General features: G+C 44.6%; 1 protein-coding gene across 4 annotated transcripts in view; it reads right to left on the reverse strand.

Annotated features, from left to right (window-relative positions):
* Positions 1 to 12,736, reverse strand: part of LOC146008142 (G-protein coupled receptor 39-like) — a 25,990-nt gene that overhangs the window by 9,119 nt on the left and 4,135 nt on the right. For 2 of the 4 annotated variants that reach the window (XR_014444467.1, XR_014444466.1), the window contains exons 1-2: positions 5,237 to 8,525; positions 531 to 1,011 (exon numbers count right to left, since the gene is read on the reverse strand). Coding sequence is in view for 2 of the 4 variants with exons in the window: in XM_083147114.1 (XP_083003240.1) it covers positions 1 to 335 (335 nt within the window). In the remaining 2 variants the exon portion in view is untranslated. Of the gene's footprint in view, positions 1,012 to 5,236; positions 8,526 to 9,364; positions 11,351 to 12,736 lie in introns of those variants that run through there. The other 2 variants (XM_083147114.1, XM_083147115.1) reach the window with 2 other exon arrangements.

Here is a 12,736-nt window from a genome sequence, read left to right on the forward strand (position 1 = left end):
ATAGCAGCATAGCAAAGTACTTCCCACAGGTAATAGAAGCCACAACACCCAACAGCTCCCAGGGGCCAGGGGAAAGGACTCCAGATGCTGCCATACAACTCAGTAGGAATGCCCACTACCAGCTGCAAAATATCACAGGATGCCAGACTACACATGTGGTGACTGAGTGAGGCCTGGACGCTGCGTCCATCGCGAATTCCCCTCAGTACTCTTATAACCAGAGTGTTTCCCACTATTCCAGCCAAAAGCAGCAGTATATACACCAGTGACACTAAAGACTTGGCACAAACACTCAGCTTAACTGGTGTCTCTGGGGCTGCAGTCACTGGGGGCATTTGGAGACCAAGGTGTAGACCAGCAGAACACACGATAAATACCAAAGAAATAACATGGAGCTCCAGTTGGCAACGTCACTATACAACACTCCTAAGACCTTAAAAGTTTCTTTACATGTTGAAGCCAATGGTCAATGTGTACTCTAAACTCCATAAACCAACAGATAGTCTCTTTTCAGCCAGTCCCCAACTCACGTTTGAGTAATAATGGGCTTGTATTTAAACTTCAGCCAGCTGCATGCTTCTTTGTAGAGGGCATCAGTATCCCATCTGTCACTTTGCTCTTGCGAAAACTTTTACCTCTCAGTCAGTCAAATCTTCTTATAATAAATGTTAATTCAAGTGACACTGAAGCATATGTAACTGAATCACTTGTTGCTTGGCTATTCTCCAGAGCAGTCTATTCCATACTGGATGAAGCAGCCCACCCTGCTAGCAGTTGCTCTTGAGTCAATCTCCGTCTTCCATTTGCTGTTCCAGTTTTCTGATCTCTTTCTGTGTTTATTAAAAATATATATCCATCTGACACCCTGCATCCCTCCCATTTTGTTAATACAGAGAGCGAACAACAGGATGTGTGTGTTAGGAGTATCAGAGCTGAGAGATGCTCCATAGGTCATAGATCTCAAGGCAAGGGTCTTTATGTGACCGGTAGTCCTCTCAGTGGTGTTCCTGTCTGCAGAGAAATAAGAGAGGAGTACTTTTAACTGCAGTTTATAAGAAAAAAATGTGATATGAGAACCAGATTATTAGAAGACACTCATTGCCAAGCTTGCAGATATATCATTCTATATAGAGAATAAACAGTTTGTATGAAATTCACTGTAGCAGGAAAAACAAATACACTTATTGGCCCTTATTCAGATCTGATCGCAGTACAAATTTGTTTGGAAAATGGGCAAAACCCTGTGCACTGCAGGTGGGGCAGATGTAACATGTGCAGAGAGAGTTACATTTGAGTGGGGTGTGTTGAAACTGAAATCTAAATTGCAGTGTAAAAATAATGCAGCCAGTATGTACCCTGCACAGAAACAAAATAACTCACACAAATCTAACTCTCTCTGCACATGTTACATCTGCCCCACCTGCAGTGCACATGGTTTTGCCCATTTTCCAAACAAATTTGTACTGCGATCAGATCTGAATAAAGGCCATTGAGTGACATGATGTCACTCATTCAAGTGTTCTACTTCGCACTTGGCATTTGATTTTAGTCCATCTAATGGTGCTGCTCGGATGGGTTGGGATTGTTTGGTCTATAGCAAGTTGGTCGACAAAATTTAGGAGGATATGGGGAAGGTCTACATGGTTCTAGGTCGACATGGGTTTAGGTCGCAGGTCAATAGGTCAACACAAGCATTAGGTCGACAGTGTCTAGGGCAACAGTAAAAAGGTCGACGTGGGGGTTTTCACTGGGTTTTTTTTACCCGAATGTCGACACAGTCGACATGGACACAGTTTGCAGTGCACCGCATCGCTCACAATGCTTAAGGGACACTATTTTATTCTCCCACCACGTGCTAATGGATGGTAGGGCATGAAATACCGCCTGTCGGCACATGTTGGCTCAAAAAACAGTGAAAAACCCCATGTCAACCTTTTGACTGTCGACCTAGACACTGTCGACCTAATGCTTGTGTCGACCTAATAACCTGTTAACCTAAACCCATGTCGACCTTGACCCATGTTGACCTATCCCTATGTCGACCTATCCCCATGTCGACCTAACAGTGTCGACCCAATGCTTGTCGACCAACATGCTGTAGACCCAATGGCCCTTATTCAGATCTGAGCGCAGTACAAATTTGTTCTCAAAATAGGCAAAACCATGCTGCACTGCAGGTGTGGCAGATGTAACATGTGCAGAGACAGTTAGATTTAGATGGGGTGTGTTGACACTGAAATCTAAATTACAATGTAAAAAAAAATACAGCCAGTATTTATCCTGCACAGAAAAAAAGTAACTCACCCAAATCTAACTGCACATGTTACTTCTGCCCCACCTGCAGTGCACATGGTTTTGTCCATTTTGAGAACAAATTTGTACTGCGATCAGATCTGAATAAGGGCCAATGACCGTATCACGCTGGGATATCCTCTGCCATCAAAAATCATACATATCATAGCCCAAAAACCAGAACTGCACTAATTACCAGCTCGATGCAGACGCATAAACTATAAAAAAATGTTTCTCTCATCTCTAGTAGTCGTCAGATCACATTGCCGTCTGTATAAACAAATATGCAGAAAAGGGATAGCGGTCCTTAGAAGATTTTTTTTATGCTGGGCCAATTAGCATTCATTTGGGCTTTGTATAGTTATAGTTATACTCCTGAATATTTATATAAGTCTTTAATTGTTTGTTATGCTACCAGAAATATCCAGCTTTGACTTGGGGTGATTGCCCTGGAGGAGATGTATCTACACAAACACTATGTCATGTTGAAAAAATGCGATATTGTCTGTAATTTATACTCCAATCAGTCCTTTGGCTGTATGTATGAATATATATATATGTATGTATGTATGAATATATATATGTATATATATATATATATATATATATATAATATAAAATATGCTTGTAAAAAGACACTCACCAGACTTCTCTTTTCATGCTTTGTGGATTTAATATACATACAGAGGGGCAGGTCCCATCTCGCCAGCCGCCATCCCCCGCCAGTGCCATCTGCATAACGAGAAGGGGACGCGCACGCATCACCTTCCGACGGCGCTTCCAGCTGCTCCCCCGGGTCACCACCGGCTTGTCGGCAGTAACCCGGGGTCCCCGCCGCCTGCCCGCACCCCCCCCCCCTAACCCTGTCCGTCTCCCTGAGGTGGAGACGGACAGGGTTCCCGTCGCCCCGCCGACGGAGATTGAGACGCGCGTGTGCGTGATACACACGCGTGTCTCAGTCAGATGGTGAGGCAGGCCGCTGGCGGATTGCCAGTGCTGACGTTCTGGCGATTCGCCATCAAGGAAGAGGCCTGCCCCATCTGTACCACAGCAAAAGTTCACATGACAGTGGGTAGATGCCGATGGTCAACGTTTCGGCCTTATGTAAGGCCTTTATCAAGACCCCCTCTCCTGTCTCGCACACTGGTGGAGACAGGAGAGGGGGTCTTGATAAAGGCCTTACATAAGGCTGAAACGTTGACCATCTACCCACTGTCATGTGAACTTTTGCTGTGGTATGTATATTAAATCCACAAAGCATGAAAAGAGAAGTCTGGTGAGTGCGTCTTTTTACAAGCATATTGGATGTGTGGGAACACTCATCTGGGTATACCCTCTGGATTAGGACACCCCGGCAGGTGAAGTTGAGGAGGAGTGTGCTGTCCTATTGTGACAAAAATTTTATATACATATACATATATATATATATATATATATATATATATATATATATATATAGAGGTATCTTTCCTATAGCAATCCAGCAGGACTTCAGGAAACACCCGCACCAGTCAAGATAGAATCCAAGATAAATGCTTTTAAAATGGCATATTTATTCAGCTCAAGCTCGCATCAACCAGAGCTATATGAAGAGCATTTTTTAGACACCCAACAGGCAATAACGTGTGAGATACATTACAAGTCTCCTCGACGGCCGTTTCAGTGCAAAGCGGCACCTTTCTCAAGAGGGGTCATACCATATATATATATATATATATATATATATATATATATATATATATATATGTCCTGCAGATTCCTTTTAGCTCTTGAATTTGAGCTTGAGGAAATAAGGCGGCACTCCAAGGGTTTAGGTAAAATATAAAAAAGTTTTATATAGACATGGTGATAATAAAGGACATCTACAACGACGTTTCAAGGCCCACTGGCCTTTTCATCAGGATGCCGTCCAAAGTGCAATATGTGCTGTGCGAAAACAAGTACCGTATATACTCGAGTATAAGCCGAGTTTTTCAGCGTTTCTTTTAGCTGAAAAAGTCCCCACTCGGCTTATACTCGAGTCAGTAGCTTCTGTCCTAAGTCCGGCCATCCAATTCGCTGCACGGCTCCACTTTGAGGAGAGGCGCGGCTACGGCAACATGGCCGCCGGCCTCCTGCACTATACATGTCCTCAGTGAAGGAGGCCGGCGGCCATGTTGCCGTAGCCGCGCCTTTATTCAAAGTGGAGCCGGGCAGCGAAGTGGACGGCAGGGCAGTGGCAGCAGCGGCTGCGTACCCCTCCCGTGGAGCCATTCAGCGGCGCACCCCAAGCCCCCTGGAGTCGGACGCTTGAGGAGGTAAGCGATGGCTGCTTCCGCTCCCCTCCATGTGTTTTGTCCCTTGCAGGGGGATCAGCTTGTGGTGTCACAGGGATGAGCAGGGGGATCACCCTGTGGTGTCCCAGGGGTGAGCAGGGGGATCAGCCTGTGGTGTCCCAGGGGTGAGCAGGGGAGCAGCCTGTGGTGTCCCAGGGGTGAGCAGGGGAGCAGCCTGTGGTGTCCTGCTATTGGGCAGGAGGAGCAGACTGTGGTGTCCTGCTATTATGCAGGGGGAGCCACCTGTGGTGTCCTGCTATTATGCAGGGGGAGCTATCTGTGGTGTCCTGCTATTATGCAGGGGGAGCCACCTGTGGTGTCCTGCTATTATGCAGGGGGAGCTATCTGTGGTGTCCTGCTATTAGACAGGGGGAGCAGCCTGTGGTGTCCTGCTATTAGGCAGGGGGAGCAGCCTGTGGTGTTCTGCTATTATGGAGGGGGAGACGACTGTTGTTTCCTGGTATTATTATACAGGGAAATGTACCAGTAGCTGCTGCATTTCCCACCCTAGGCTTATACTCGGGTCAATAAGTTTTCCCAGTTTTTTGTGGCAAAATTAGGTGCCTCGGCTTATATTCGGGTCGACTTATACTCGAGTATATACGGTAACTGAGCTGCAGCTCTCTTACCTGCCTATATGGCTTGTGCGTGTCCGTGCCTGTCTGCTTCCCCGGCGTCTGACGGAGCCGTGCTTCCGGGTGCATCAGCTACTCCCCCTTCGTGCGGTTGTTGCTTAGCAACCCAGGACGCTACTGGGTCCGTTGCGCTTGAGGAAAAAGACAGCGTACGTTAGTGTTTGCGTGGGGTACTAAATCTGACCAACCTAAAATTGGTTGGATGAGTGATAAAATAAATCAAATCAAAACCATACGTGGAGTGAGTTAGTTAAGCCATATGTGAAATAAAAAGTTGTTTTGTAAATAGAACTACAACTGTTACTATGTATATTATGTAGGACAATTTGAAAAAAGTAACGACTTATTTTTACAGCAGCATCTGTCACACTTTGTCCTGCATTGTGCATATAACATGTTGTGCATGACATGTGATTAGCTACATGTTTAAATATACCACGATATCGTATCTGCAGAGTAAAAGAGAAGTTAATAAGTTTAAGAGAAGGAAAAAAAATCAATGAAAATTATGCGAGCACTGGAAGGTCATAGAAACCAATGTATTACGGGACCGTGTATGTGTCCAGGGATGCGAATTCCAAGGAGTTGCAACTGTCCTGTGCAGTATTAGTACATTGTGGCAGTTTTTGTTTGTGCTTCAGTTTCTCAAATGAACGTGTTCCAGGCTATCATTTCATTTAGTCCCGCGGGTGCCATGGTTTTGAGCCTATAGATCCACTGAGCCTCTTTTTTTGTAAGGATTTTCTGTCTGTTTCCCCCTCTGCTAAGTGCAGGGACGTGATCAATGATCTTGCATTTTAGATCTGCCAGTGTGTGTCCCTTTTCCTTGAAATGTCTTGCGACTGGTTGATTAATGATTTTGCCTTTCAGACTTGCTGAAATCGCTGATCTGTGCAGTGCCATTCTGGATCTTAAATGGACTATGGTTTGTCCAACGTAGTATTTGTTGCACGGGCAGATTATAATGTAGATAATGAACGGAGTTTTACAAGTCAAGATATGTCGGATCCTGTAGGTCTTATCCTCGTGTGGGTGCTTGAATGTTGTGCCCGTTTCAAGATAGCTACATGCTGTACAGGAAGGGCATCTGTAACAGCCAGGTTTTTTTTCTTGAATGTTGAACAAAGTAGTTTTGGGTTTACATTCTATGTTTGTTTTAACGAGCATATCTCGCAGGTTTTTTCCCCGGCGGTAGCTGGGCATGATGTTTTTTTGGCTGAATACTGGCAATTGCTTGTCACATTTTACAATAGGCCATATGCCTTTGAGGGCTCTAGGTAGTACTCTGGTGGCAGGGTTGTATGTTGTCACGAACGGGATTTTATTGAATTCTTTCTTTTCATTTGGGGTAGTTATCAGCTGTTGTCTGGGGGTGCTCTCTATTTGTTCCCTTTGTTTATTTATTTCAGTCGGCTTGTATCCTCTTGCCACAAATTTATTGGTCATGATGTCCAGATCTTTTTTGCACTGTATAGCGTCGCTGTCAATCCTAGCTACTCGCAGCAGTTGAGATTTGGGCAGACTGCGTTTGAGTGCTTTGGGGTGATTGCTGCTGTGCTGGAGGAGTGTATTCCGATCTGTGTCCTTGTAAAACACTGCTGTTGTAATTTTCTTGTTGGAGATGTTAATGGTCACATCCAGGTAGTTTACCTTATTATTATCCATATTGTATGTAAATTTTATGGGGTTATTGTAACTGTTGATATTATTTATCAAATTGATGAACTCTGCTCCTTGTCCTGCCCAAATTAGGAACAGGTCGTCTATATAGCGCGTATACATGACGATTTTTTGACTGATGTTGGTGTCTGAGAAGAAAAACTCATTCTCTTGTTCGAACATGTATACGTTGGCCAGAGATGGTGATACGTTCGACCCCATAGAACAGCCTGTGAGCTGTAGGAAATACTTTCCATTGTGAATAAAATAATTTTTAGTGAGAGTTAACTCTAGCAGTGTCAAGAACAGCGAGATGTCGAGGGCAGTGAACTTCACTCTATGTAGAAACCTCTGCATAGCCGATAGTGCTCCGGAATGTGGTATAACCGTATACAGGTTTTTTACATCAAGTGTGCACAATGTGCAATTTTCAGGGAGATCTTGTATTTGTTGTAATTTTAGAAGCAGTTGGGAAGTATCCTTAAGGAATGTTCTTTGGGTGACCAGGTAGGGTTGTATGAGCGAATCCAAAAACTGGGAGACGGGTTGGAAGAGTGACCCCCGGGCAGAGATGATAGGTCTGCCCGGAGGGTTGACAGGGTCCTTGTGTATTTTGGGTATACTGTAAATTACCGGGCTGATGGAGAAATCTTGAGTTAATGTTTTGTAGACCTTTTTGCTTATGTGACCTGCTTGGTGCGCCTCTGCGAGGACTAAGTCCAGATCTTTTTTAAATACCTTTGTGGGGTCCCCCGGTAATTTCCTGTAAGTGGCAGTATCCGCTAATATAGCGTCCAGGTCTTGGATATATTTAGTTGTATCCTGCACCACTATGCCCCCACCCTTGTCAGCGGGGCGTATAGTGATGCTGGCATTTTGTGACAGGTTTCTCAGTGCTCTGACCTCCTGATGATCCATATTCGTCCATTTTTTTGGGGTGTTACTGTTGAATCTCTGTACTGATTCGTCAATTATTTTAAGAAAAGTTTTTATTGAAGGGTTTTGTGAAGGGGGATCAAACGAGGAATGTGCATGTTTCATGAGAAAATTGTTGTGCCTGTCTTCCTGTGGTTTTGGCGCATGCTGGAAAAATTCTTTTATCCTTAAGGATCTCCCAAAGCGGTGTAAGTCCACCTGCCAATCGAATTCTTGGTGCGTGTTAGAAGGAACAAATGTGAGGCCCCGGTTAAGTACTTTTTCTTCTGCAGTGGATAAAACGTGTGATAAGTTGAACACTACGGTTTCTTCTTGTTTGAAGGTGGTCTTCCGGATGCGGTTCGTCTGCCCACCTCGTCTGGTGTATCGGGTAGTTTGCCTCCGGTTTTGGCCCGGGTTAGCCTGCCTAAAGGGAGCCCAGAGTGAGGAGTTTGCTCATCGGAATCTTCTGGTGCGAAATCGCTGTCGCTGGTATATCTGGGGTTGTCTTTATATTTGCGATCCCTCCAAGTTGTTCTATTGTAAGGGCGTCCCTTTTGCCTGGCCGGTTCTGAGCCATTAAGCCACCTGTAAACCCTGCCGTCTTCATAGTCGACCTGGACCACATCCCATTTTCTTTTTTTGAATTTTTCCAAGTCCTTTTTATATTGGGTTAGTTGTACTTCCAATTTTTCCCAAAGGGGGTTGTTTTTCTTGTCCAGGATTGTTGTTTTATTATCCTCTCTTACTTGGGCTAGTTTAGCTTTGGTGTTTTGTAGAGTGCTACTGGACTCCTCAATTACCAGGATCATGAGATCCTGGCTGCATTTGTTGAGAATCGAAATCCAACGTAGGCAGAATTGGGGGTTGTTTCTGCCTATTGTAGGTGTATTATTAATGCGAAATCCCCGCGGTATCCGTTGTGCTCGGTAATAGTCCGAGAGTGTGGATCCATGCAATTGGAAGTTATATTTTACCTAAACCCTTGGAGTGCCGCCTTATTTCCTCAAGCTCAAATTCAAGAGCTAAAAGGAATCTGCAGGACATATCTACATTATTTTGGGAAGGCACCAAGGTAAATTGATCTATTGTCCGGAGTGCCGAACGCACCAACCTACTATATATATATATATATATATATATATATATAGCCAGCGAAGAAATCCGGCACTCCACAAATGTATATACACGATACTTGCTCCGGTGCCTTCCCAGGTCAAAGACCAATTGTAGTGTAGATGGTCACCACACAATAAAGATTTGAATTGGTATCCAGTCTCCGAGTGACGCCTCTTTGCCATCTACACTATATATATATATATATATATATATATATATGATGCCGGCAACTCCGCCAGTGGGAATCCTGCCTGGTGCCTTCGGTGAGGTCACAGCTGCCGCTGGGCCCCAATGGATATGTAGTCTATGGACCGCGGCACTCAGGGCTTAGCAAGATAAATTCACACGTAGCCACGCTGGTGAAGTTTCAGCCTCTTTATTAGGCTTTTCTCAAAAACAGCTTACATAAAAGAAACAATGTATGCTCACCTCTTTAAGTAGTGCAGGACCATTTGTTTGTGCTGGGACAGCAGTCACTTCCGGACAGCGCTTCCTGTCCCGCCGGCAAATAGCGCTTCGTCGATTCAGGCTTCTAGTTACCTCCGCCGCCCTGATCCCCCAGCGAGGGTGATCGGATCCCTGGACCCCGGCCACCATCTTTCCCATTGGGCTGGGCCCCTAGGTCCCCTGGGTAACTGCCCATCGTGCCCAATGGGAAAGACGGGACTGCGCTGGGTGTCAAAACAGCAGAGGCCACGCCCAACGTGTTTTGTCACAGGAACGGACTTCATCAGGGGGTGCCTTAGTGCCACAGCACCATTATGATTAAGTTGTAGGTGCTAGGCACCATATAATTTAAAGTAAATATATGTTTATGTTTACCTAAGCAATACAATGAGGATCAAGTCAAGGGCAAACACAGGATCCTGAAAGAGGGATTTCTTACGTACACTTTATGGTGTGAAAGTGTACTTGTATCTTAAGCTGGGTACATACTATATGATATATTTGTGACCTTGCAATCCACTATGGATCTCAACGACCATCATATAGTGTGTACCCACATACCCACTCATTGGTTTTGTGCTACAAATTTGATGGGATGATACAACAGGTGACATTACATTAAACATGTAATGACATATTAAGTTGCCCTATGGAAGATTGTGCAGTGTGTACTGTGATGCGAAACATAATTCCATCACATCGCTGCAGGTGTGCACCCAGCTGTACCCACATGTATCTCATAAGCAATATAGAAACTGCAGTGCTTTTTTTTTGGGGGGGGGGGGGGTTTATAACAATTTTGTGTGCTAAATAAATGTTATAAATAAAAAAAGTAAACAATGTATGAAGCCTTTGAGAGTGAGAAGCTGGAAAGCGATAAAGTAATAGCCAATCAGTTCCTAACTGCCATGTTACAGTTAGGGGCTGATTGTCTGGTACTTTATCCTGTCCAATATATCCCTCTCCAAAACTTAGTACATAGACCTCCAATCTGTCTTATAGGGGCAAAAATCTGGTAATATGTGGAGCATATGACAATCAACCATTTGGTGGTTGGATGGTACTTGATCTCCATTTACTTCACCCTCCAAAGGTGCCCATACAGTAGTGCAATTTGGACACTTTTCATCTGCTCCTGAAAAAGTGTCAAATCGCATGTGTTTCACCTCCAATTCCGATTTGCGGTCCCGTACACATTGGATCGGAGACAGAGGTTGCAATGCCTGCTCTATAGATATATTGGATTCAGCAGGCTATGGCCAGTATTCAATGTTAAGTAACGCTATGTGCAGCGAATCCTGTTTAGGATTCGCTGCGCATTCGCAGGGTTCTGGATGGCTGGAGCATTCACTGCCAGCCCTCCCTCTCACCCTGTTGAACACCGCAGAGACTCGCTGCCCCTGGCGGTGATTTTTATTCGCCGCAGGGAGCCGGTGGCAGGCAGGGAGATGGAAGCCTCCCTGCCTGCGCCGGAATGTGTGTGGAGGAAGGAGGGCTCCCGGAGGAAACAGGCAGCAGAAGCTGCCCCCCCCCCAGAGAGCTGGCAGGGGACACGGTTAGGGAGCCGTTGCACTGGTCTTGCTCATGCATATGTAATGAGCGGGACCAGTGTGCAGTGAATGGGTTGGGATCATTTGATCTACAGCATGATGGTCGATAGTCATTAGGTCGACACCATTAGGTCAACATGGGAAAAGGTCAACATGGTTCTATGTTGAAAGGTCATTTGTTCGACAGGTTGTTATTTCGACAGGTCATTAGTTCGACAATGTCTAGGTCGACATTCAAAATGTTGACATGGAGTTTTTCACTGTTTTTTTTTAGCTGGATGTCAACATAGTCGACATGGTGACAGTTTAAAGTGCACCGCATCCCCTCGAATCGCTCTCTGCGCTTGCAATGCGTCAGGCACGATGCCTCTCTATGCTCGGCACACTATTTTATTCTCCGACCACGCCGGGGAACCTTCGGCTCTCCAGATGTGGTTGAACTACACATCCCAGCATGCACTGCAACAGTTTTGCTATTTGGCCATACTGAAACTGTTGCAGGGCATGCTGGGATGTGTAGTTCAACCACATCTGGAGAGCCGAAGGTTCCCCATCCCTGCGCCTAGTGGATGGTAGGGCATGAAATACCACCTGTCGGCACGTCGGCTCAACACACAGTGAAAAACCCCATGTCGACCTTTTTACTGTCGACCTAATGACCTGTCGAACTAATGACCTTTGGACCTAGAACCATGTCAACCTTTTCCTTTGTCGACCTAGACCTATGTCGACATTTTCCCATGTTGACCTAATGACTGTCTACCATCATGCTGTAGACCAAATGACCGCATCCCGCAGTGAATATGTAATGAGTGTCTCCCCGCCCCCTGCTGGCGACTGTGTAAAAAATGTATTTTAAAATTAAATATATATTCATGTGCTGCAAGCACATGAATAAAAATAGCATGCCCCTTCAGAATAAAATTACTGATTTTTTGACACCAAAAAAACAAAACAAACAATACATTATTTTAAAAGAACACATTCCAGTTCACCTTAAAAAATATGTTGAATGCAAAACAGTGAATCATGACGAAAATCATAGAGAAAGCAGTTCTCCATTCTAGCATTGAATACACTCTCAGCGAATCACAGTGAAAATTCCATTGAAATACACCAGCGAATTGCAGCGATCATGAAACGGAGAACTGTCCGGCATTCACTGTTCCCTTTCGGCGAACATTGAATAGGGTGAATCAGATTTTCAGTGAAAAAGATTCACCCAAGGAGGGAAAACAGCCCGATTCACCGAAAAAAATGGTGAATACGTTGCATTGAATACTGACCTTTGTTGGGATTGCATACGATGCAAGTTGCAACATATCAAAGCAGCTAAAATATTATATGAAGAGTGCATAGCCGCTGAAAGCAAAAACAACCCAAAGAAATTTTTTAAATACATAAATAGTAAACGTTTAATTAAGGAAAACATAGGCCTACTAACTGATACTAGTGGAAAAAGTGTTACTGAGGACAAGGGAAAAGCAAAACTGTTAAATGAGTTCTTCTCATCAGTATTTACTAAGGGAGAGCAGACTGTGGAACGAACATTTACCACAAACGGGACAAATAAGCCAGATCTCATTGTGGATTTCACGCCGAAAGAATTAATACTGAGGCTAAGCAAACTCAAAACAAATAAGTCACCAGGGCCAGATGGGATTCATCCGAGGGTATTAATGGAATTAAGGGATGAACTAGCTACCCCCCTACATTATATCTTTAGCAAGTCACTATCGTCAGGTATAGTACCAAAAGATTGGAGAATAGCAGAGGTAGTGCCAATATTCAAAAAAGGAAAAAA

This window comes from Crinia signifera, chromosome 6, assembly GCF_055691185.1.
Source record: "Crinia signifera chromosome 6, ASM5569118v1, whole genome shotgun sequence".
Classification (NCBI taxonomy): Eukaryota; Metazoa; Chordata; class Amphibia; order Anura; family Myobatrachidae; genus Crinia; species Crinia signifera.